This window comes from Thermobia domestica, chromosome 11, assembly GCF_964235325.1.
Source record: "Thermobia domestica chromosome 11, izTheDome1.hap1.1, whole genome shotgun sequence".
NCBI lineage: Eukaryota > Metazoa > Arthropoda > Insecta > Zygentoma > Lepismatidae > Thermobia > Thermobia domestica.
This window is the reverse complement of record NC_137464.1, coordinates 116,032,883-116,060,410: the sequence shown is the minus strand read 5'-3', so window position 1 is coordinate 116,060,410 and position 27,528 is coordinate 116,032,883. Positions and strand designations below refer to the sequence as shown.

The 27,528-nt window shown below is 35.2% G+C and overlaps 1 protein-coding gene and 1 long non-coding RNA gene across 2 annotated transcripts; both read left to right on the top strand.

The window, feature by feature from the left end:
• The first annotated feature begins 1,047 nt into the window (after window positions 1-1,047).
• On the top strand, window positions 1,048-3,520 carry LOC145664374 (uncharacterized). Its single transcript, XR_014127422.1, has 2 exons — window positions 1,048-1,835; window positions 2,567-3,520. It is a non-coding gene; the product is annotated as an uncharacterized LOC145664374 (long non-coding RNA).
• Window positions 3,521-15,861: 12,341 nt separating this feature from the next.
• On the top strand, window positions 15,862-26,078 carry LOC145664373 (uncharacterized). The gene is given in 2 exon segments (XM_081731025.1): window positions 15,862-22,193; window positions 22,196-26,078. Coding segments are annotated over 2 exon segments (1,086 nt in total). The 5' UTR covers window positions 15,862-21,883; the 3' UTR covers window positions 22,972-26,078.
• Window positions 26,079-27,528: the final 1,450 nt, after the last annotated feature.

The window sequence follows — 27,528 nt, the reverse complement described above, 5'->3', positions numbered from 1 at the left end:
GAATATGCCGTTTGCGAGAAAAAAAAAAATTGAGTACTCCAGATCATCTTCAAATCTCATGATTAAAAAAAAAGTACATGGATGATTTTTATCTCTAATAGTACATGAACATGGTGACGTAACTTTACACAGTGCAGGCATAAGAAATAAATGATCGGGTATTTCAATGTTTATTTAGATATGAACTAGAATAATTTCTAATCGTTATTTTACATTCGAAATTTATATTCTCTTATACACGCTTGTCTCATTTTAAACCTAAATTAGACTACTTCATCTCTGTTTAAATGTAGATTTTGTCATAATATTTAGATTGTTTTCAATATTACATCTGAATATAGCCTACTCAAGGGATAACTGATAAAATTAAGTATCACAAGATTTTCCGAATATAGGCCTACTGCTTCATATGTTTCAAAATTATGAATAAAAAAAAAAAAAAAAAGCGTCTCGCTAGAATTAAAATGCTGTCTACGATTTGGAGATTGTTTGAGCTAATATCTTTATTTGGACCTTACATTTATTTGAAAGGAAAGGAAAATAAGGTAGGTGCCCTACCTTTTTGACCATTTTGTGGAATGATGCGTAAAAGATCTCTTGAATAATATCCCACTCATTTGCACTTTCGTACATATATTGAACGATTCATCACTGCATTCACTCATTTTGATATCAAGCCTAAACTAAACAAAACACATAAACGTAAGCTGTACATTAGTTTATTACTGTGCGGATTTAGGTATGGAAAGCCATAAGAAATTTCGATTACTTTCTCCTGGTATTAGTACTTTTGTCATCACTTGAGCGAACATGTAAGGTTAAGAAGGGTTGCCAGCTTAGCTTGATCGTCGACTGCCATCATACCATGTCTAAATATTGTGGAATTTAATATTTTCATAATAACCAAAAATTTCACTTCTTGTCATGATGTTATATTTTTTCTATGCATACAATCTCCTTATATTTGACAATTACAGTTTTTAATAATAAGGAACACTAGTGAGCTCTAGTGTTGTCTTTTGGGCATTCAGGGAGTTTGAGATTTGCAAAAATTTTAATCAATAACAATTATAGCCCTATACTAATGAGAAACATGAATATATTTTTATATCGGAGAGTCTTGCTCTCCCTCCATCAGGCGAAACCTGAAATAACGCTCCTGATGAGCAAGTCATTTATAAAAACAGTAGGCCTACGTTCTACACTCATGCATATTTTAGGAAAGTAATCGAAAAACTGTAATAATAAATAAGGTTACACTATCTATGCCATATTGTTTGTTTTATTTCTTCTTGTTTAATCATTATATTCACTGTGAACAATAAAGCAAAATAAATTTCCATATGTTTTCATAATTATTATAGTATGGCAACGCTGTGTCATTGAACAAGATTGGAAACGACGCAATTAGAATGAAGCGGAGCTTCAATCTTCCGCGTGTAACTTGTGAAATCGATGACGTTAGTACTAGAATTTTCTATAACATTCTGCTTTATTCCGGCTTGTATAGCTATTGAAAAGTTAAATAACGTATTATTCTATGCAATTTAAAAAAGAATCTGAAACATTTGATTCCTTTATAATTATCTATTTGTGTTAATATGTAATAAATTGTGGAACTATTTTCTGTGTAAACAGCGGAAGAACATTGTCACGGAAAGCTATATAAGAACTACTTTCGTTGCACTCCCTGCAGTTGCAGTGATGAAGTAGTGGTGTGTGGTCTGTGTTACTTGGAGGGAGTGGTGCAAGTCTGAAGCTACCAAACAAGGCTTTGCACAGAGACAGTGCAGTCGCCATTTTGAAATATTCGTGGAGCAGCAGGCTTGTTTCAGGTGTGTTTTAATACGACTTATAATTACTACACAATTAATAGGTAGTCGTCTTGTGTTTATTAAAAATAAAAATAAGAGTGCATTATATTCGAGAGAAAAATAAAATTAGAAGATCTGAATTTTAATAATGGGTGTGGCCTTGAAGCGAGATTCAGACGCTACAACGTACAAAGGTGTTCATGGACAAACAGAGGAACTAGTTTCGTGGATTTCTAAAATACGGTGCAAGAAGTTAGAATTTAAAAGAAGAGCAAATAGGAACCTTAGAATTGATGCAATTCTTACTAGTGCGCTTACGAGCGCAGAAGTTGAGTTAAAGAAGAAACAACGAGAGAGGTTTAGAAAATGGCAGCTATTAAAATCGGAACTTTTCAAACAGTGTGAGACAGTGATGCGTTGTGATTCGCAAACTGTAAGTTGGGACGACAAAACTAGCGAAACTATTGACAGTTTGAATACTTTTATGAATATGCTCAAGGATGTGAAAAGTCCACTTTGTAGATAATGTTGTGTAATTGTAGGTGATTAATCCTAAAGTTGGGGAAGGGGTAGTGAAACGTTCCTATATTTTACTGAGAAAGAAGACTGCAGATACCAGAACTAATTTCATGTAATTATATTTGCATGAGTTCAATTAGTAAGGTATAAAAGTTTCAGAATATTTATATATATTTGTGATTCCCAATTAATATCGACTGAGAGAGCGCTATAGAAATGTTTTTTCATTCCAGTCTCTCCATAATGAGAAGGCACTATAACTTCATCCCTGTGATGGTATCAGCTGGGCACAGGTGTAACGCTGTAAGTGGAGAGACCTGTCCCGGAGGATGAACCAAATTGGTTTGTAGTATCAAAACTGATTTTTTAAAGTTAATTTGATTCATATTGAATCTTGTAGACGTTTTCTGAGAAAATGTATTGATACCAGCTAAGCTGTGATTGTAACTAAAATAATAAATAATTACCAAATCTTATATATTGCAGTAAAAGTTAAGTTTTTAAGAACCAAATGTTAAAACCTATATTTGTTGAAATTGGCTTATGCATATTTTTTAGTTTTCGTAAATTTACCAATCTGCTTAAGGCAGGATTCGTTCAATATTGTGACTGAAATGTGTGTATATGACACGGCAGTTATACCAAGAACTAACTTTCGATTGAAATTTTAATGTTTTCGTTCGCATCTGAAACATTTTCAGTTCAATATTCAGTTTATGATTACTGATTTTGTGGTTAATACATATTCGTAGTGTTTATAGATTGTCAGCTCTGGTAAAAACTACCTGGCAAAAGATTTTAGGTGTGTATGACTACATTCATCGCTGTTGGATTAAAATTTCATTGTGACAATGAATCATGGAAGTTTTTGTGATCCCACTGTTTTTGCACAATTCTTAGAGCGCAGAAAAATACGTCTTCACGTTCATTATAAATGAAATAGCAATAAATAGAGCAAGTAAAACATTTTGATATTTAATATATTGAAGTAATTAATTCTGATTAATTTGTCAGTTTCGCTGTAAAGATCTAGGTTCGGTTATGAAAAAACTACAAATTTCTGTTGCGATTTATCAAAGAATGAAAATAATTTCTAACTTCTTTAGAAGTATATACTGGGAATGCTACGCTGCGAAAGTAGAAATCCCGAACACGATGAGTTTATCTTTAAAGTTAACAAAATAAATGGAGCATGGTTTCACCTACTTCCTTGCAGTCTTGTAAATGTAAGAACTTAAGTGTTCCCCTCTCCTAGATAATAGCTCACATTGAGATGTTACTGGTATTGTTTTGTTAGTTTGATCCCTTTCGTAATTTGGACTAATCTCTCCATACCTTTTTTTTCTTGCTCGATGGAAACTTCATATTTTGGGGACAGACTTCGATTCCGTACATATAGCAACCCTAGTATATACCATCTACTTGACGTTTGTTAGTGAGTAATGTATATATATGTTAAAAAGGATGGAGAATGTGATGAAAGGCTTTAAAAGTTTTGCAACGCATTTCCATTCCGAATATGTGCCATGATCTGAAAGAACTAGTTCGTTTTAGGCTTATTCAATAAGGAACACAACCTCAGCTAATGCTAGAGATTTTATAGTGTACACAATTTGTTTCCCTATATTAGAATTTACCAAGTTACTTTTAGTAAAGTAGGCCTATCTTTTGTCCGTTGTCTTAACATATCCGGCACCTCGGTAGTGTAATCTCTTTTTTAATTAGCAAAATTTTCTTGCAATTTAGAATTAATAATTTCATTATTTTTGCTCCAAAGTAAATAACTTATTGTTTTTGACTAGAGATGTGGTTCTGGAAATATTAATGATTCATCCAAGGGGGCAACTATTTTCGTATACGTTCCCTCAGAGCTAGGAGTAATTCGTCTGTCCAGATGTCCAGTGATAAAGAAAAAGGTAGTGTAAACCTATCAAAAATGTAAATTCCTGAAAATATTTCATTACTTACTAGAGATGAGATTTGACTTATTTAAGAATATATTTTGTTTCTACTGGTGATTTCTAAGAAACGGAACTTGGCGTTCCATTTATCTAATTATGTATTCGATAAATAATTTCTTGAAGCTGAAATACGTTACACGAATTTACGACGTTAGTGCATATTAAGGAAGATTATGCATATGTACTAAGTACTTTTTCTCTTATTACTGGTTTTTGTACGTCTATATCGTCCGAGCTAGTTCTAGTATAAAGCTAGTCTCCGGAACTTATTTATTTATTTTGGTAACAATATTCTTGCTTACAGTAAGTCATTATATTCATTATATTAAAGGTTATTTATATCATAAAAGCTATTGGGTTTATTCTGGTTCTTCGCTGGCGCCAATCTTTTTCAAAAGTAGCGAATGTAAATTTTCGCTTTAAAAAAAACAAATATATATATATAAAAATGGCGCCTTGAGCACATGTTGGTGTAACAATAAGTTGATAGGCCGTTCTACTAGATGGAACTGTCCGGTGAAAATTCGAATAGCAGGCAAAGTTTACTTAGAAAATTCGAATAGCAGGCAGCAAACTCTCTAATCAATAATCATAGTGCAGTAAACGTTATATCGTCGCACAGCTAAGGTTGCATGATATTTGCAATCACCTTACGATAGTTTTTTCAGGTATGGTTTTATGTGTTACACAATTTTTCACCAATCCTGGAAATTGATTCCTCAGTAGCAGATATCGAGGGAATTCGCTTTTGAACGTTTAGTTACATGTATGTAGTAACATTACATAGTACTGATTCAGACTATATTTAGTAATTTGGAGTCTTGTTAAAAGATCGTGAAAAATATAATTTTTCTTAAATGTTTTTCCCTCGATTAGCGTTGTATTTGGTACTTTTCTTTTTCATATACAGCTACCTCGCACCCAACCTGGTGTCATCCACTGATCAGCACTATCCCAGGGATATGAAGCATTGGATCATCCTCTTAAGGATCTTCATTACGAATGGGAGATGTGAACCTTTACTTTGATACAAACGTGCAAGATTGGTATTGATATGAGAAATTAGACTTCAGGAAGTACTCATGAATAATGATTTATCGTTTACATTGCTTTTAGTCCGTTTTCTACTTGAAAATTTAACGCTAATTTAAAATAAATTCTTTATATATCTTCAGTTTAAATCGTTCAGATAGAAAAAAAAAGTCGGTACAAGTTATAAAAGCGATATCTGATATTGCATACGTTGTACTACGTGATTAATTTCATCAAATAGCAATCTTCGGTTGGATTTCATATTGATGCACTTTCACGTATTCTGGTATTAGGATAAGGCGTTGTCGCACTTATAGTAGACAGCATAACGTTAAATTTTCATTAACGTTATACCTCCTTAAAGCCTCTTCAAGCTACCGAACTATGAGATTGCTATTAAGGGAGTACGCTGTTAACTAATTTTACAGTTTTGTTGATTTATTTTTTTCCGTTCACGTTGTAGATACAAGCAAGTAGTTTTAAGCAATTTTAGAGGCTTTTGAGAAAATATCCCTGTTAAAGTGAATCAGTACAAATTTACATACTATTTGACTAACTTTGGTTTACGTTACCTGGGTTTGTGGTTATGCGTCAAACATGTTTTTAGATATTTCTTTCAGTTACGCAAGCAGTCTTTGAATAGTTTACGCTAAACTAACCTTGGAATTAACCCTATTTTCCATTGAGATGAGATAGTATTAAGTTCTTAGTAGCTACAAGATTGACAGCCTTTGCGAAGATTGGTAACCTTTGTTACATCCTGCAAGATATATAAACCTTTGTGAAGAGGGAAATTTTACGAGGCACATGAGGTAAACTGTTTACATTCGCCCAGGATCAATGCTAACTTGCTGTTGACAGTTAACTTTTTAACAATTACTTTGCGTAGTTTCAAGTTAATTCTCATTTGCGTGATGGTAAAATTTGGTATCCGGACAATCGAAATATTTTTGTACCTTCCTAATAAAATGGCTTACGTAATATGTAAGTGTACTGTCATGTAAAAGTTTACAATCACGTAAATTTGATTTATTTGAAATTATTCGTACATATTTATATATTTTGTTAACATTTCGTTCAGATTATTTGTTCGCGTATGCAGATTTGTTAGTATTTATTTCTAGAATTGAATCACTGATCCTGGGATGTACAGATTGGAAGCACTTAAAAAAATCCCGCTAGCATGTCGAAGTATTTGTGTTCTACCTGCTCTGTTGTTCCCCTGGATACTCTTTCATGAGATGGAGAAGAACTTGTAGTTTGGAGTACGCTGGTATAACAATCTTACGACTTTACAAAACTTTAGGGAGTAGTAGCTTTTACTCACTTCAGTTCGAATGTAAATACAGATTTCTTGTGAAGGAATTCTTGTAAGCGAAACTGATTGTTCTCATAGTTACTAAATATTGCCTGTACACAAAAAACACGCTTAAGCTCGTAAATTCTGTTTGAATATGACAATAAGCATTCAAATTAAGAAGATATATTTTTTAATATTTTATAAAAAAAATCATTGCTTAAAACATTAAATGTTTCGTGCATTAGTATATTAGCGAAAAGATGAATGTTTCATGCATCAGTATATTAGCGAAAACTACGTGAATGTTTCATGCATCAGTATATTAGTAAAAGCATTAGTCTGCACAATGAAAATAATGCTAGAATTTTTTTTTTTCCTTTCAGTTAACCTAATTGTTTCTCCTTTTCGATTTGTAGGATAAATGGATCGATATAGTAGAACTTTTTATTTGCGTATTGACGGAAACAAGTTTTTAGTTGTGATCAAATGATGCAAAGAGAATCTATCCCGAGTTCTCGAAACTATGAAGTTGGACGTAGCCGAGAGAGATCATTGTATTTCTGCATCAAACAAATCCCAAGTAGACTTCAGAATCGGTATTATTGGCTATCCCGTAACATACAATTTATCTGGTAAGACAACTGTCGAAAATAATTTACAGTGCATGTTGATGTAAACAATACGGAAGTCTTAAATAAGGAATTTGACATTTTTCATAATCTTTGTCTTAGATAAATGACAGTTAATTCTTTAGAAATTTGTTGGGAACTTTTAAAACTTAAGAATTCAGAATCAGACTTCACATTTTCACGATAGAACACAAATATATTCTTTGTTTTTCTCGTTGTTCAACTAATACTTTTTTAGAGTTTGGGTTATTGAAGTTCTGGTTCATTTTGAACAAAATATGTGGGTGCTTCACCTTTGGGTGCTTCTTTCGTTCTTTGGCTTCGTATGCGCAGCGTGTTGTGCGTGTTTGTTGAATTTTCCATTCACAGATTCAGAATGCAGCCATCTCCGTGTACTTAAAAGGTCAAAAGGGCTAGTTGGTACTGTCTGGTTTCATGAGATGCTGAGTGTAATAATGGAGATGTTCTGAGAGATGTTTCCATAGCTTAGCAAAGGACATGGAATTATCTTAACAGGGAGTACACATGCTTGTTCTACCCTATCATTAGAGCCTTCATATTCATTATAAAAGCATAAGATTACGCATTAATGAATTTTGCGTTGTAACATAATTACATAACCTTAAAGGTTAGTCCACAGTTTTCATAGTTTCAATAATCAAATTAGTTTCTCCCGCTTTCAAAGTGGGAACAGAATTGCATACTAGGTATTAACAAGTTCTTTACGATGATTAATCTTGTCACTAAATTGTAATTTAACAGAAGCATTCATTTTTCGTTGCAAAGTTAATTTTCAGTGAATTTTGGATTAGGGACCAAATCTGTTTTGTAATAGAACATAAGCTGGATTGTTATCCTGCTAGTATTGAACTGTATTAGAATGTTATTGGATCCTTTATGTATGGGTGACTTTTCTCCCCTCCACAGTTTGAACGTTCCTTCAGCGTTTTACTGTTCACAACACGTGAATCCCTATTTGCCGAGACAGTGTGACTGGTAATCCAATGTTGCTTGCTGTGTGGAGAAAACTTCACATACAATTTGAAGAGTACATCTTGAGCTGGACGACAGGGAGTACACATGTTTATTCTACCCTACCATTAGAGCGTTCGCATTTACGGAAAACAATAATATCCATGAATTGATTTTGCATTTTACGTAGTTTGACTTTGACTAAGAGACTTTCGTCATTGAGTAGTTTGAGTTTTCATTGTTTCACACGTTCACTGGGATGTAATCAAAAGTAAAGTTTCTTTTCTCAACTTTCAGACGTGGGATAGAATTGCATATTAGCTATTAACAAGTTCTTTGACAATAAGTTTGTTCTTGTATTATAATTAACAGATCACTATTTTTTTCTTTGCATTGTTAATGTTATATTAGAATGACTCTTTTATCATAGAACATGAGTTCAATTGCGATCGAGCCTGGTATTGAACTATTTTGGAATGTTGTTTGTTCCATTATATATGGATGGCTTTTTTCCCCCTCTGCAGTTTGACATACGTTCCTTCAGCTTTATACTGTTCAGCACCTGAATTAGTCTTGTTTACCGAGACAGTGTGACTGGCGTTCTAGTGCTACTTGTTGCGTGGGGAAAACTTCAGTCTTCGACGAGTCATCTTGCCTGCAGCAGTAAGGAATAAGCAATTTCAGGGAGTAACTCACTTTTCCCCTATTTTTGAGTTATTGAATTTGTCATTTTAGATTTCTTTTAGATCGTATTGACTTTGGCATTTTAATTTTCTTTTAGGTCAGGCATGTCAAACTCGCGGCCCACTGGCCACATGCGAATCTTTACTAATTTTTCTGCAGCTCTCGGTTCACTTCCTACGCTATATCACTTACGAAAAGTGTAAGTTCCGAACGAGATCCAGGATAACACACATTGATCTGGCCTCTACTGAAATTGCTTTTGGTAACTGCATGTCTCTCTTAAAAGTTAGTTGCAGGAAAAAGTATGCCAGGTGTCGGGATAGGAACCATAGTTATCGATCTATCTATTACTTTTGTTTTGTTTTGTTTTGTTTTGTTTTAAAGATACTAGATAAGATGTTGTGTATTTACTCTTTAAATACGTCTTGAGTATTAAAATGGCTTTTTCTTGCGTTTCCTGTCATATGACTATTTGGCTCACCTGAAATTCTGAGCTTGACATGCCTGTTCTTGGATTCAAGCTATTGTACTGAACTTGCGAAATATTTTGTTAAGTTTGATTTAATATTTTCATCGGAATAGTTTGCATATGTTTTCGAAGTTAACGATGTTAAAAACTGAAAATTGTTTACGATAGTTTCGAATGGAGTCGTTGAAATAATTTTTCAATTGGTGCATGCTTGGACAAGTTACACTAGATGCATTTAGTTTGTTTTAATTTCCGTACGTTTGCATACTTAAAATATTTTCAATATGGAGAACCGCTGGTTAAAGATTGATTGTTATGCTTTTCAGTTAAATAAATACCTGCCAATACCATTGAAACAAATCTAGAAATCCTAATACGAATGGATACGCAAGCTGTAACACATGTATAACAACATTAAAGGTTCAATGTTGGACGATTCTCAGCCAAGAGGATTATACCCAAATAGTAGGTTGAAGCTGCTTGGTAACCAATAATTAATGGATAATGTTTCCTAATAAAACAGAAGAAATATGCGGCGCCGAAAGATATTTCCAGAATGAACAACGGATTTAATTTATTCTGTCCACGTGATTGCTTTTTGCATGTCGTCTCAGTAACAAGTTGGTGTAAGTATGTATAATTCTGATCAGTGAGCCAGATTTCTGATTAGGCAAACCATTTACGAAGTTGCGCAAGTAACGTGAATGAACATGCTTCTTGCTTGAATTTAATTTGTACTATGAGATACCAAGTTTTAAGTTGTCCAGTAATTTTGGAATTGGAACTAAAATTTGTCTTAAATCACTAGCGAATCTTTCATCTTCATTTAGTAGTTTTAAATTTATTCATTCATAACTGCGTTGATTTTAGTTTGACAGCTCTGAATTTAATCGTTCGTATTGCATTGAAAATTTTTTCCCACTAACAAACTTGAACGCAGTTGAAACTGCGAATTTTTGTGGATATTGGAAATTTTCATTCACAGATACATCATAGAATTGTATGTATTGAACATAAGTGGCGGAATTCAGGGGCTGAAAGTTTGGGTTCAGATGTACTGATACATTCAACATAAATACTGGTTGCTTGAGTAGAGGAATGAAGCACATAGTTGACAGACCTACTACCAGTGTGCAGGATGATGGATTTTTTCTCAGGGAGTATAAATATTCTCAAACCTTAATGTTGTAAGCACTTTAACTTGCTTTTCTTAAAAGAATTACTTAATTTGTAGAAGTAGTACTTCATTCAGTATAATATGGTGCAAAAATATTATCCAGCTTTCTTACAAAATGTATTGTACAATTGTTTGTATTTGAAGCGATACAGTACTTTATGCTTCACGTACACCTTTTTCATACTAGATTACACTAATTTCTATTGGTAAAGTTTTGATAAGCAAAAGACACATGTAGTATTTCCCCAGTAGTCGGTTGCTATATTTTACAATGGACGCACATATACAATCCATTTTCTGCTAGTCGTATTATTAAACTCTTAAAAATACTCATTACACTAAACCAAATAGTTGAAGGCATTGCAGGATTTGTATTGGGAATGACGATCAAACAAGCCTGGAGATGTTACTTCACCAATATGGTGCAACTACAGAATCGCATTAGATGGCTTGTTTCGTCTGATCCATTCCCTTACATCAAAACCGTTGTGTGTGTGTCCGAGTAATAGCAAGGCCGACATTGGAGAAACAAGCCTGTGGCTTGCGTATTAATTCTTACCGAGCCTCTGTAACCTAGCATCAAGACTTCAGTTACTGACTGGGCGTACTATTAGAGAGTAAAAGAACGTGGTTTGGAAAGAACTTCTCCAAAGGCAAATACTTTAATAAACATGAATGTATATATAAACACATGCATTTGCAAGCTTTCATACATATTTACACAAGGAAAATATAACGCCAGTTCCAGAGCTTCTGTTTCAAATGTTCACTGGAGTGTAATCATTAGTTTCTTTCATTTGCACAGTGGGAACAAGAGTTGCATCTATTAACATTTATAAGTTCTTATTAATAATTTTTAATTGTAATTAACTGAAGCATTCTTTTTTATTTGCACCGTCAATTTTCAGCTAATTTTATCTTGAGAGCTACTCTTTGTCATTAGTATTGAGGTGTTTTGTAACGTTATTTGATCCTTTATGTATGGGTAGCCCTTTTCCCTCTGTAGTTTGAAGTACGTTACTTTACCATTATGCTGCTTAATACGTGAATCATTATTGTTTGAGTATGTGGCTGGCGTTCTTGTTCCTCATGCTACGTGGGAAAGCTTCACCTAGTCTTTCATCCTGCCTGCTAAGCAGTTTTAGGGAATAACTCACTTTCTGCCAATTTTTGACAAGTTATGTCGTAAGATTTCTTTTAGATTGTAGCTTTTGTGCTGAACGTAAGGGAATATTTTTACCTGGTCAGATTCAATGCTTTAATAACTTTAGCTGAGTAGTGATTGACAGACTGAAAATTGTTTTCGATAGTTTCGAATGGAGTCATTGAAATAATTTTTCGTCTATTGGTGCATGCCTGAACAAGTTACACGTTATGCATTTAGCTTGTTCTAATTCCCGTGTGTTTGCGTACCTAGATTTTCAATATGGATAACCGCTGGTTAAGGATTGATTGTTATGCTTTTCAGTTAAATAAATACCTGCCTCTATCACTGGAATAAATCTAGAAATGACTATACAAATGGATACGTAAGCTGTAACACACATGTACACCGCCGTTGACGGTTCAAGATTGGATTATTCTCAGTTCAGGATTACACCCAAATAGTAGGTTGAAGCTGCTTGGTAACCAATATTAGTGGATTATGTTTCTTAATAAAAGAGGAAAAATGCATCGCCAAATAATACTAATAAAGCGTCCGGAATGAACAGCGAATTTACTTCATGCTACCTATATAATGCTTCATGTATGTAAGAAGTCGATGTAAGTAAGTATAACCTAAGTAAAGAACCAGATTTCTGATTGGACATGCCATTTGTTAAATGTTGAGCAAGTATCGTAAATGATATCCTTTATACGTGAATTTAATTTGTCCTGTAAAATTTTTAGTTTAATACTTCAGTAATTTTGGAAGATACTAAATTTGTCATAAATCAGTAGTGAATCTTTGATACTAAATTTGTCATAAATCAGTAGTGAATCTTTGATCTTGTATAGCAGTTCTAAATTCATTCACTTTAGCTTGACAATTCTAAATGTAATCGTTCGTATTGCATTGAAAATTTTGATCTAAATTTAGTAATTCGTATTGCATTGAGAATTTTCCTGACACTAAATTCGACACAGTTGAAACTGCGAAGTTTTGTGGATATTGGAAGTTTTCATTCACAGATGCAACTTAAGATTGAATGTTTTAAACACAACAAGCGGCGGTATTTAGGGGCCAACAGTTTGTGTTCAGATGTGAGGGACATTCAGCAGAAACAACCGGTTTCATGAGTAAAGAGGAATGAAGCAGATAGTTACAAGTGAGAGTGACTAGACGTACTAAAGGTTTGCAGGAACATCGGATTCTTTCAGGGAGTATAAATGTTCTCATATTTTGTTGTAAGCACCTTGTTCACTTGTGAAAGTAGTATTTGGTTCAATATAACTATTCTAAAAAAAGAAATCATAGAATTGACATAAGTGCCGCCCCTTTTTCGTCCTAGATTTGACTTGTGGGCAAGCAATAACTTATTTTGGAATGCAAAAATATTCTAAGAATACAATACCTTGCGCTATTTCACAAAATGCGGCAGTGTGTACTTTCCCTTTATGCATTATTTTTTTAACAGAGTATGTTAATACAATTTTGACAAGCAAAAGATATACTACTTTCCCCAGTAGTCGGCTAATATATTTTGTAATGGTGAATTGTTAAAAAAAGGCATGCATAATGCATTTTTAACTCTTATGAGAAAAGAAAAAAAATAAGAACAAATGCCAATGTTGAATTTCTCAAATAGTCGGAATGGCGATTAAACTAGCCTGGATATGTCAAGGCTGTTCACCAAGGGTCCAAATACAGGACCACGTTAGATGCTTGTTTCATGCTTTATTCTCACAATACTTCCGATCCATTACCTCGATAGAATTATCAGTGTGTCAGAGTATTAACATTGCCGACATTGGAGAAACTAGCCTCTGGTTTACCTGTTAACTGTTACCAAGACTCAGTACTAAATAGGAGTGTTAAGCCTCTTATGATTCAAGCAAGCAATTTAGAAAGGGTCGCCTGTGTTTACCTGCTAATTCTTAACCCAGTCTCAAGTGCTAAAGAGGACGTTAAGCTCTTATCAATCAGGCACTCTAATCGATTTAATTATCGATTGTAATTACGCTAGACTTTCATAGTAGTTATAAGTGCTCTTAGCTGTTGTTATTCTGGAAGGTTGAGAACCTGCATTGTGCAATAATACTTGCAGTTCGTTCAGGCTGTGATTTTAAGAAAATATACGTATATGATTACTTTGTGATAGGACTTTCTTTATTGTACAGTTCCGTTGTTATTTCCCAATTATGGGCCCTGTCTGGAAGTGTTCTGGTGCTGTTGAGGATTATTGTTGAAGGCTCAGTCTGTGAGGGGAAACGCAAATTCTACGGTGGAGAGTACCAGGGAGTAACTCGCGTAATTTGATCTTAAAAGGACAGATCGGATGCTTTTTTTTCTTTTTCTTTTTTTTTTAATGATATATATAATTTGAGATCTTTGTTCGTGTTGTCCAGAGTTCGAAGTGTATCTCTTTTTGCAAGGAAAACCTATTTTTTCCCTAAACATCTCAATATTTGATTTAATGTTCCTTCGAATGTTTGCTCCGATCTGTTCTTGGTATGCTAGTTGTTAGTTTCCATTGTTACAACTCACAGTTGCGTTTGTCAATTTAATTTTTCTTTGAATATACGCTCCATTTCTTTTAAACACAATTAAATCTTAAGTAATGATGTGAAATTTAAACTTTTGGGGTGTTAAAGAAGTTAATTATAAAGCTACACTTGTGCCTTAAACAGTGGAACAAAACCACTACTATTACTTTCAAGTTCCGTTTGATATTGATTTCTCCATATTACACATTATTTGTCTATGTCCAGTTGTTCGTGTGCTTTACAGTGGGCGTCTTTCAGGACTGCTGCCGGCATTTGAACGTGAAGCATACTCAACCATCACAATGAGATTTGAATTAATACGGAAGTTAACAAGACACGATAATAATAATGTCATCAAATCTAGCTGGTATAAACTAGAAGATTATCGAGCCTAATGTAGCGGTAAGATCCAAATAATTGAAAAGTAATTAAAATATATGGTACGAATTAAAACGTTTATTCAGCTTCTAATCACGTTAATCTCAAGCAATTCATGTAAGAAATGGACAGTAAAGCTTTAAGTGCATAGATTGAAATTCGTAGAGTTATCCTTGGTGATTCGGCTAAATTTACTTTCGTAGGGTTATTTGACATAAGATATTTTCAAATTTCTTTAATCTGTAAATTAGTTTCAGAACTAATCTGAATTTTTGTATACAATCATGAAAATTTCATTTTGTTGCCAAGTACTTCATATACTTTACTAGATCTCTTGATTAAACGATCATTCAGTGTTTATGGTTGGGGGAAGGGATGGGTATTGTATTAAATTTTCTCCCACAGATCAAAATTTTCAGCTTTCCGAGTTCCAGTAGAACCAGCACTAGCAGCTTCCCGTAGTCAAAACTACAGTGAAGAAAACATGTACGGACTTCAGCATCTTGTTTAATCGTAAAGTCGTTGCAAGTATTCAAAGATTTTAAGTTTTTACTCCCTTTTTGTACTTTCGAAATTGATAAACTTCAAAAACTATGCCTTTAAATATCAGTTTATATTTGTATTTTGTTTTCTAACAAATTTGAAATACACATTCTGTAGTACAGAAAGTTATTATTAAAGTACTATGTTCATTAGTTATTACTGAATAATAGTAAGAAGTCATGCAATATATAAGTGCACTTCCAGCTTCGAAGTTTTCGTTAGGTTATTTTCACAGATTGTTCGTGGGTTTAGTCACCAGCTGTGTTCTACTTAATGATCTATTAAGATATATGGTGTAAGAAATGGAGCCCAATTAAGAAATACTGTATGATGTAAAAAAATGCAGCCACCAGGAATGGTAAAATGTCGGAGGTGAGACTACAAAATTTCTTAGTATCTTGCGTTTCTTGATAGTTTGTTCAATGTCGTTAGAAAAGAAAATCAAAACTGCATTAATCTGCAAAGTTCTCGTTCAAATTGTTTGAGATTGATTTATTTACATTAAACTTCTGTTATCTTTTCTGTAATTATTTACCTTAGAGGTGATTTCACTTATGACATTTAATGAATTATTCAAAATACTTTGAAATATTAACTCTTCCGCTCATTTTAACTGTAATGTGTATTGGATGTTGGTATGGCTTTTTTTTTTTTTTTTTTTTTTTTTTTTTTTTTTTTTTTTTTTTTTTTTTTTTTTTAAATCGAACGCAGATACTACAGTGCAGAGCCTTGCTTGTCACGAGCTAGTTTCCTCTTGTACTTCCGGAAAGTGAAGGCCCATTTTGAATATTCAGTCCCAGCCCTTAATGCTGCGAATACGGTTTTAAGTCCATGGAGAGAAATGTTCAGCATTGGAATACATGACTCCGGTTCTATGACAATCTACGAGAACCAGCTCAACTTAAGGGAGTAAACTTAATTTATTACTTTCACACTATTCTCAATTATTGCATATTTTGTTGCTTAACTTTGCTTCCCTAAGAAAGTTTCTGGAAATTTATATTTCTTGTCCTATTTTTCGTTTTAAATTAATTTTTCTTTCATGCGAGAAACTTTTAAATTCTGAACTGCGGTAGCAGTTTATATTAAAAAAAAAAAAAAAAAAAAAAAATCTTTAGTTTTTGTTTTCCGATTATTTATTTATGCTTTTAATGGGAGTTATACTTCGATCTTAAAGTCTGACGTCGAATCAGCAATCATTTTTTTTTTTTTTAACAATTATTTTTCCAGCTTAACCGCTAATCCACTATGAAGGATATACTAATTGATAACCATTGGACCAATAAACCGGTGATTAACTATGGTATACTTGATGTCAACCACTGGATGCTTAAATTATTTTTTTTAGGCTAATGTGAATGACGATATATTTCCATTATAAAACTCTTAGCAACCTGATTTCATCTGGCTGGCAGCTTGCTATTTAGAAATTCACAGTACGTACAACTTTTCGGATGCAATAACTTTTAATGAGAAAGCGTATGCAAGTCAACAGCATTTGGATTACTTAACGAGTTAATAAATAAACCTTAACGTATATTGCTTTAAATAATTCTGGCAAATGCAATATTACTGAAATATAATAATTATATTCAAAGAATAATCTGTAGTTACATTACAAAACTAGTAAAGATAGATTTTTGATTTTTGCAATTCAGAGTAACGATAGCTTTTTAGTTTTGTTGTGCAATTCAGATTGTTCTGTTCCAGACGAAGTAGGGAATTGCTGAAACAACATAAGCTTAATAGGTTATGTAATAAATTCCGCAGATAGCGATTGCGTTTGTGAACTTTAGCTTTGTGTGTGTGTGTGTGTTTTCTTTCTATTACAGCAGATTGAATCATTTTCATATATACAAAATTTGCTGTGCTGGGAGATTTTAGAGAAAACTAGTTATGGATAATACGGTCAGAAAAACGATGCTGGAGATAACTTTAATAATCTTGTTGATAGAACCCTAACACTCTTTTTGCACTTCTCTTTTATACAAGTCGTCACTAATTTGAGAACAAGGTTAGTATGTTCTGACAGATGAAGGGCATTGGATTCATGAATCCAACTGCAATTTTTCTGTTTCCCACGTCACTCTTAACCAATTTTTGTTGAACATCCGAAAAATATGTAGTACTCGAGTGCGTCTGCATTCTTGTAAAGTTTTATATGTAGCTCAATGGTGTATCACCGAATATGAGTAACTTCATCGTGAAGTAATTTTTCTGTTCAAGTCGGGATTCCAGAAATCCTTTGGTAAAAGATAATTTACGAATTGTTCTTGAAATAAGGTATTTGCTGATATGATCATTATTAATGCTATAAATAAACGTTGTTGATTTCACCTGAATGAAATTTTCGTGGGCATTGGGTAGAACTGTTTAAAATATGTATTGTATTTTCCTGCAAAGTTGTTGAGCTTACGTTGAAATGTTTGTTTTGGTTGAGGTGATTGACTTGTTCTTATCACGTTTTAAAACTTACTATTGCAATACCCACGTAGTTTTTCTCTTAATTGCCCGTTATGGAAAGAAGGAATTTGTAAGCGTTTCTAATTAGTGGAACGTCAGATGAGTTTTGTTAATTTACGCTTATACTTTGTAACACTCAATGTAGCTGCAGTTGAAACATGTTTAAGATACTGTTCTTAGTCTTATCGTTTGCTGTTAGATACATAAATTTTTAATGTTCTTGTAAAGTACTTTTAAGCATCTCTTTGTATTGCATGGCACCTTAGAATTTTCTGGGTGTAAAATTTCTTATAGAGCGTGTGCTGTAGCATTTCTAAGAATTCACCTGATAAATATTCATTATTTTGTTTCCCGCTTCTTTTATCCTGTAGGTTTTATTAATTTTTTGATGGTAAATTAACAAATCACGATTTTTATTTATTCCATTAAGATTCAGAGGCATTTTTTCTTAATCATTACTCTTTCTGATGGCAAAGAAATTTACTGTTTCTCCTAAGTTAATATTTCGGTTCTGTATTAAATAGCACACGCTGAGAATTCCTGTTTAGAAGGTAAATAAATGACCGATCAGCAGACAATTGTTTGTAAGTGTGACAATTCTGATTGGATCTAAAGAAACAATCAGTTTGAATTTTTCTTTTGCTCAGTTTCAGTTGTTCAGTTCTCCTGCCTATGCAACGTATATCGTATTAACGTTTCCGATTTTTTTTTCTATAGTATGTGAAGGAAAAATTGGAGAGAACTGTGTTAAGTAATAATTTTCTTAAAATCTTATAGATACCTGAAATATAACATTCAGTATAGATACCTGAAATATAACATTCAGAAGAGTAAAAATGGTTGCTTGGTTTGGAATGCCTGAGACAGAGAAATAGTATTTGGCGTTTGCTTTTCATGTTAACTGGCAGGGAGATACTTAGGTTCATTTTCTTTCGTTAAGGTGATTTGTTCGTGTTGCATGGAGATTGCTTAAAATTACAGTTGGTTTGAAAACAGATGCACTAAATTTTAATTGGAACAAGTTTTCTTTTCTCTGGAAGGAAGGGGAGGGTCACTCGTCCCACTAATAGTTATATATGAAGATCGCTGAGGAATGTGCTTGGTGTAAGTAGGTGTTGTATGTAAAATTTACTGCACTCGATTATGAAGACCTTGTATTTATAAGCGTTTTTTTCTTGTGAAGGAATCCTGGTACAATTCCAGTATAAATGTGTAATGTACATATTTCTTTGTTGGCTTTCACTTCCAGATATTATTCTCCAATGCTGTAAAGACTTGATTCTTACACTGTGTTTAATTTCTTAGTTCGAATGTGCATTGTAGGAAAGTGTTAATGAAGAAACACAAATTTGGTGTACTTTACAAATTTTTCTCACTAACAGTAGTAGTTAACCTTTTAATGTCAGCTGTAAGCCCAGTGTTGCTTTGGGATATATTCTGCTGCTTTTCAGAATTTGTAATACTTTTTTTTTCTTTGGTAAGTTTGCTTTGGATCGTAGACATTTAAACTGACGTTAGTACTTCAGTGGAGCAAAGATGATTTCTATTTATAGGTATTGGTATGCGACATCAACATGTTATGTATTGATTGTAAATTTGACTTGCTAATTTGTACCCAATATTAAATGTTAGTGTGAATGTATGCAAATGAGTTCGTGCGCGTGTGAGTTAATTTCAGATCATTGTGGTGCAGTGTGGACTCAAGAGATTTTTAAGTCAGGTAATATTTTTTTTGGCAATTTCTGTTTTTCTGTTTTGGAATGTTTGCACGTCTCTGATCTTAAAAGATACTACCTACAACACTGTCGGTTAGCATTTCCCACTCTTCTGTGTCTCTTTGTCATTTCACAAGAATAAAATAAGTCTTACTGGATGCAAATAGAATATTTGACCGCTTTTAATCATTGATCCTTTTTGTTTATTGAAAGCAGCTATCGATAGACACTTTAGAGAATTCGCATACTCCGATTACTTTATCCTGGTAAGAATTTTCATTTATGTGCTTTTATTTTCCTTTAGTACGTGAGCAGTCACTTATATAAAGGACTTGTATGTTCAGTAAATTGTAACAAGATATGAGCATTACGACGATTCATGTAATGATTCTTTTGATACAATGAGTGTTTCAATACTTAATAGCTTACTACAATAGGATATTTTAGTACCTTGTATCTGACTAGTAATATGGTACATTGCATTTATATGTATGGATTTGTGTAGATATTCACGTCATTAAATTAGCTATGTGGTTATATAAAAATACTTCCTTATGCATCTTCCAGTTTTATTATTGTCAGTCTACGCACTGTTTGGTAATGTATGAATAATGCATAGAAAATTGTGATAAATGTTGCAGTTGTTCGGCCACATGAACCTCAATTTATAGCATGAGACCATGTGCAAAATGATGCAAAACCGTAACTTATAAGTACGTAAAATTAAAATTTTTTGTTGTACTTAATAGTTGACGTGTTCAAATTTTGAAACTGAAGGATTTCTGGAAATCGACAACATTATTTGATAGTTTCAAGGCTTAAGCCTACATGTGTTTTTATTTGTACTTATTCAGTAGTTAGTGATAGTCTTCATTAATGCAGTTTTTACACACAAATGAATTTTTAAAAAAAAGAAAAAAATCAATTTTCGCCTACTATTCTCCGTGCAAAACAAAGCTAATTCATCCATTGTGTTCTGCACTCATAAGTGTTTTCCTCGGTCGAATTGCAGAAAATGGTAAGGAGGAAACAGTTTTTAGGTGACTTCAGGAAAGGTTGTTACTTTAGTGTTACGATAAGTATTTACCTCTCCTAAAAGCTATCTTGAATAAACTCTTCTCTTAAATTCAACTGTGTAAAAACACTCATGGGTACCGAATACAGTCTCTTTATTTGCTTTAGAGGAAGGTCACTGAAGCCAAATATTTATTAAGCATATTTTTTTATCCTGATTTCATTCTAGTCTTGTGTCCTAGTGATTTGAGCAGGTTTCTGCTCAGTTGTTTGTATTCTTTTGTTTTTTTGGAGTATGCTTTTCAGATTTAATCCAAGAGTAGCACTGCCTGACCTTCCTAGGAATGAAAACTGTAAAGTGGCAATATGGTTTGATGATAACGGATGAAGGATTGTTTTTCCTGTAGGCTTGCCTGAGATGGTTTAATTGGAGAAGGTATAAAGTATTCCGGAAGCAGATTTTTGTAACGTACTATTGTATAATATGCGTTGTCGTTTACTTTATTTCAGATCCTTTTGATGGATGAATAATACAGTAAGATTTCTTTTTAACATATATATTTATTTTTTCAAATGAGTTTAGGCATAACAGTTTGTGGGTAGAGAATTTTGGGAGGGGTCTCGTTTCAGGTAATATGGCTTTACAAGCAGATGTTGATGTCCTTTTTATCATTTGGGGCGAAGGGCAAGAATCCGGCAGTGTGTTCCTGGCAATAGTGTATAATGGAAGTTGGCAGTATTAAGTGATGGGCAAAGTGCATAGGAAAGTTAGGATACATTTCTACTAAAAACTGTAGGCGTAATTGTGTTTTGTTCGGCCTCGAGGACTAGTTTCAATAATATCATGGAACGGAGATGGACAGATATCAGGAAATAGGATTTGAGTCAGCATTGGGCTGTACTTGGAAATTCCAGAATTGCAACTGCAACGCAATGTTGAGGTGGACAAAATATTTGAATAGATTACGTCAGAGCCAGTTAAGCATATTGAATTTCTAAAATTTATATAGCATAATAAGTTGTAAGGAATCAAAATTCCAAATGGTACATACGACGAACGAATCAAGGACAAAGAGAAGCAGTGAATGAATGCAAAATCCATCGCGAGTAACATATTGTGTGGTTGAAATTACATCTGTCAAGAGGTGCAAAAATTGAAAGAACAATTAATGGATTGACCAAGGACCAGCAAAAGAATCCAGCCCACAATTTGATCGAGAACCAGCTAGAGATAGCCGATGAATGGACTGGGTCCAGCAGAAGAGGCCAACCGAGGATCCAGCGAAAGGGGGCAATCGTTGGATGGACCGAGGATCCAGCGAAAGGGGGCGATCGATGGATGGACCGAGGATCCAGCAGAAGGGGGCAATCGATGGATGGACCGAGGATCCAGCAGAAGGGGGCAATCGATGGATGGACCGAGGAGCCAGAAGGGGGCAACCGATTGGTAGACCGAGGATCCAGCAAAAGGGGGGCAACCGATTGGTGGACCGAGGACTCAAGAGAGGAGGGCAACCGATGGGTGGATGGAGCGAGGACCAGCGGCCAGCACCACGACAAGGGCAACGACCGAGGACCAGGAGAGAAGAGGGCGACGAACAGAGGTCGAAGGGATACAAGGACAACGGACCGAGGACCAGGAGAGAAGAGGGCGACGGATCGAGGACCAGGAGAGAAGAGGGCGACGGATTGAGGACCGGGAGAGAAGAGGGCGACGGATTGAGGACCGGGAGAGAAGAGGGCGACGGATCGAGAACCGGGAGAGAAGAGGGCGACGGACCGAGGACCGGGAGAGAAGATGGCGACGGACCGAGGACCGGGAGAGAAGAGGACAGCGGACCAGGACCAGGAGAGAAGAGGACAACGGACCGAGGACCGGGAGAGAAGAGGGCGACGGATCGAGAACCGGGAGAGAAGAGGGCGACGGATTGAGGACCGGGAGAGAAGAGGGCGACGGATTGAGGACCGGGAGAGAAGAGGGCGACGGATCGAGAACCGGGAGAGAAGAGGGCGACGGACCGAGGACCGGGAGAGAAGATGGCGACGGACCGAGGACCGGGAGAGAAGAGGACAGCGGACCAGGACCAGGAGAGAAGAGGACAACGGACCGAGGACCGGGAGAGAAGAGGGCGACGGATCGAGAACCGGGAGAGAAGAGGGCGACGGACCGAGGACCGGGAGAGAAGATGGCGACGGACCGAGGACCGGGAGAGAAGAGGGCGACGGACCGAGGACCGGGAGAGAAGAGGGCGACGGACCGAGGACCGGGAGAGAAGAGGGCGACGGACCGAGGACCAGGAAAGAAGAGGGCGACGGACCGAGGACCAGGAGAAGAGGGCGACGGACCGAGGACCAGGAGAAGAGGGCAACGGACCAGGAGAGAAGAGGGCGACGGACCGAGGACCAGGAAAGAAGAGGGCGACGGACCGAGGACCAGGAGAGGACAGCGGACCGGGACCAGGAGATAAGAGGACAACGGACCGGGACGAGGGAATACGAGGGCAACGGACCAGGATCAAGGGAAAAGAGGACAACGGACCGAGGACCAGGGGGGACGAGGGCAACGGGTGGATGGATCCAGCCAGGGCCAGGAACAAGGACAACTCATTGGTAGACCGGATGAGAATTCGGGGCAAGATAGCTTGTGGAACTGAGGAGGAGATGTTAGAAGAGGGGCAAAATGAATGAATGACCGATCACATAGGAAACTAGGCTGGGAAAGGTTTATTCGAGATTTTAAAAGATAGGGTAGGATATTGTATTATTGATAAATTTTAATCTGTTTGTTTCAGTATTCAGTTCATAATTAGGTACAACAGCATTTAATAACAAATGTTGCAAGTTATTTAACTAATACCACTTCGTTGTTATACTTAAATTTTTTTGCATAACTTCCAATCTATTCATTTTGGATGATCTATAGTTCAGTATATTAGAAGTGTATATTGTTCTATAGCATTTTAATGACATCAAAACTTGCTTCACTCGAATTATCTGCATATGTTCTGCCAATATATAGTGCTAAGAATGCCTGAGGGAGACTTGGCACCTGAGGGGGAGGGAGTACCGTGAATGTTGATATTCGATAAGTTTTTTTTCAATGTACTTTTTAATGCGTAATAGAGGGAAGCATAATATTTCTATTTATAGGAAAGGATATATGTTAACGTGAAGTATCCTTGTTCTGACTTATCAATGAAGGGTTGTGGCTAGAACCATTAACTCGTAAGTTATGCACTCGGTAATACGTGTGTACTAATGCAAAATACTAACGGAATTGACTTCCTGCAATGGATTTGCTAGAGTTCATTGAACGTTGAACTAGGAAATTAATGACCAAAGTCGTTATACCTCGAAAAGTTGCAGGTACTCAGTTCCAGTTAGATTTAATTATACATTGTTAGAGCTTTGATCGCTTTTATTCTGATATTGTCACAGTTATTCACATTGGAAAAACAGCAGGTCGCTTTGTTTCAATTGGTGTTGAAGTTCGCCGAATACAGCAGAATTCGATGCTCCGTCAGTTCAGCAAGTGTGGGAACAAAAGTGAAGTTTTGCAAGTAGATGAAGCTAGAATACATTGCTTTTGTGTATGGATAGGCGTCTTCTACCACACTGGTGTGAAGAAAAGATTACAAAACTGCTTATTGTTCCCTATGTCTTTTATCTCAATAATTTGTATAAATTCTTCCCGATATGTAATAAAAGTTTATATTTTCGACTGAAATTTGTAAATTTATATTTATAAATTCCCTAAGAAGTGAAAAAGAAAAGTTTGGTTTTAATCAATTGTGAGCAGTTGAAGTTGGATCTAGACTAATTAGGCATTTAAATATTTATTTGTCAAAAGGATGAATCTGAATACCATGCCGAAGTTATTGGGACAAACGCAGTGTCTCATTAGTAGAGCATTCCTTTCTGGTACGAAGGTCGTAATTCGGCGTGATATATTCCTGAATTGAGGTTTTTCTAGTTCCACCAATCCATGATTCCAATCTTTATATCACCATTTTTTTTTTCATCATAATTTGCATACATTTGATCCATCCTTTCATCTTGGGGACATACAGTCTTGCTGTTGACGTCCCCAATCCCTCCCCCCTTTAATCATTCATTAATTCCACTTTTTCATCTTAGATTCTCGTGATTATTAACAGGCATCTTGAGTCTTCATTCTTACAAAAGAGTAAAGATCCTCTTATTAGATGTCTGTCTTATAAAAAAGAATAAAAAGCCTCTTATTAGATGAAAGAATGATTACACAGCTCTGTACCCAAAATTTTTGTATTGTTGTAAGTCGATTGCTTCCTTATCTCGTATGTCTTCGCACGAGTTGGACGAGACCCTTGTTGGAAGGTCCGGCTTATCTGGAAATAACTGAAAGTGTCATGTTAAGAAGCCTATTACGTTTAGTTCCTACTTAAAGTGCTCAGATTGTGGCTCGATTGACGGACTAAAGCCATTCTTGCATCCGTCGAAGTCGCTATTTAGTTTTAACTGAAAATTTTTATTTCTCGAAAATTTAGTCAAAGGGATTTAGAGTAGATTTTTTTTTCATTTACAGCATAAGATGTTTATGGATGTTCGAAGTCTTACTTCATTTTTTCATGTTTTTCAAAGATAGTGCTAAACAAAGAAAAATAAACTTGGACGTAGATGAAGTAAAGCAAGAATAACGACTGTCTCAAAAATACTAACTAGTTTACTGTTGCATATGCCCCTTTGTTCTGTTCCAACTCGTCGATAGGGCTTATTGATGGACAAATAAAGTCTGTTTGAATACTGTAGTAGATACCTTCTAAATTAACGATTTTTGTAAAACTAGCAGATACGTTTAGCAGCTGTGCTTCAAGAATCTTTTGAGGCGAGTTTAACGTCTAGTGCAGCATCGAAGCTGTGAGACGTGCACTTAACAGCTTAACATGAATCCGAACCACATGAAGCTCTTATCCCAAATTGGTCCGAGGTAAGCCAGTCATAACCACGAGCAACCTCTGAAAAATCCATTGAAAACTGGTATTTTTCGTGCATATAATGGCAAGATTTTCTTAAGTATGATGTAGACTAGTCTCTCATATACACAATATGAATTTTTTTTCTAATTTAAATATTTAAGCTCTATATTCGATCTGGAATATCTCAGCTCGTGGGGATTAAGGTGTGTTACAAAATTTTAAAAAGTTGAAGCTAGGTTGAAGAGATTTTAAGATGAGAAGTAGTCATTTTTCTAGTTTACATTCAATATTAATTTTTTTTTTTTTTTTTTTTAACGGACGTCTCACCCTCTCATTTCTTACTATTTGAGAACTAAATTATCAAAATGTAACTAATTTGTGATATGCTTCAGTTTATTGTGTGAAAGTAATACTGAAGTGATCCTAGGAATACTATTGAACTAGGCACTGCCATTGACGACTATAGGCATATCAAGGCATGTACTAAGGGGTGAACTAATATTTTGAGGAAGGACGGTAATTAGTATGTTCAGTTCATAAGACTAAAAGCGCTGCTTTTGCATTAACCTGAAACCATTCATATTGTGTATACGAGTCTGGTTTACGTGTTACAAGGGAAGAGAGAAAAGGCGTGTAGACATTTGAAATCATCTTACACGCCAGAAGGAGGAAGCATAGTTTCTCTGGATGTGCAAGGGAAGACTCTAGGAAATCGTACTCTCGTAATTTAAAACAAAACAAACAAAAAAAAAAAAAAAATGAAGAATGCATCTTAAAAAGAGAAGAATAGTTGGAGTAGCTGGAAGGCTGAAAAGTCGTCAGGTAAGGGAATTAACTTATTTTTAAATATAAGTGCTTGAAGTAGTGAATAAGAGTCGTTTATGCACCATTTAACTTGCTATTTACCGGTTTCACTTTAGGATTAAATAATAAAGTTAAGGTACATTGCGCCGCAGTGGCTCAGTGGTAGAGCGTTCACCTCTGATGCATAGGGTCCCGAGTTCATGCCCTGCTCCCGCTAAGTGAACTTTGTGGTGGACAAACACCGTGTGCCTGAGTTTCCTCGGGGTTCTCTCGTTTTCTCCCACTCTTCTTTCCACCATTTCATTCATTTCTCATCTTCACAGTCTCCTTGAGCCTAGCCGGCATAAGCATTGGACGTAAAACTCGCATAAGATTTCATTTTTTAAACGTACATTGCAGTGTTCTATACAAGTTGACACTAAAATTTCATTCCCAGCAGCAGTCCCTCTGTTTGGAAGAGAAAAGGAATAATAAAGAAAATACCTTACTTGACGCCCACAATATCGCGACATTTGTTTGGTTTCTGTGAATAATAATAGTGTAACGAAGTGACTATGTTCTACTGAACATCGTTGCTGCCGCTAGAGGCATTGACTTTTATAGTTTCTCGTATTAACAAATTATTTAATGCTCATGATTTTCAAATTCTAGATTTTTACCATACTTCCTATGGGACTGCGGTGATACAACAGTTGGAAACTGCTGGCCCAGTGTGAGTTGTTCTTTTTGAGAAATAGTATTTCATGGGATTGAACCAAAGCGTTCCAAATTTAATACATTATTACACGGACTTAATATCTTTTTAAAGTTTTGTCTGAAATACTTTTCAGTATCCTATATAATCCCAATTGCCCTTGTGAATTTTCAGTTTATTTTTGACGGGAATATGTTTTGGAAAGAACTAGTGAAGCCAGGAAAGCATTAAAAAAGTTAACCACCTGTGTTTTAGAAATTGACCGCAATGAAGCAACGTTGTTCCTATGTTATGTTAAATCTACCTCTATATGTTAGACACCTACATGATCTTGATTTCCTTTCAAACACTTTGGTGTTTCAGGAAGCTATAAAACCAAAGAGAAGAAAAAACGGAACTGAAACGAATTTCCCCCAAAAAAATAGTAGTCTGTGGCATTCTTAATTGCTTTAATGGCTAACTGGCGAGTGTATCAATAGGTTCATGCCATTAAGGGTTTCCATTCATATTCTATACTGCAAGTTTTCGTCACTTCTTCGAATCCTTTTTCCTTGGGTTTGGGGAGCTTGCAGGAAATTTAAAACATCGGCACATGCTACAGATAAGGAAAGATAATACAGATCTTTCCTTTGTTACCTGCTAGTCGATATCTATTTCGCAGATGTATAATAAATCGCTTTTGGTGAATCTTGAACTGCCGAGAGCAGCGGGCGAAAGA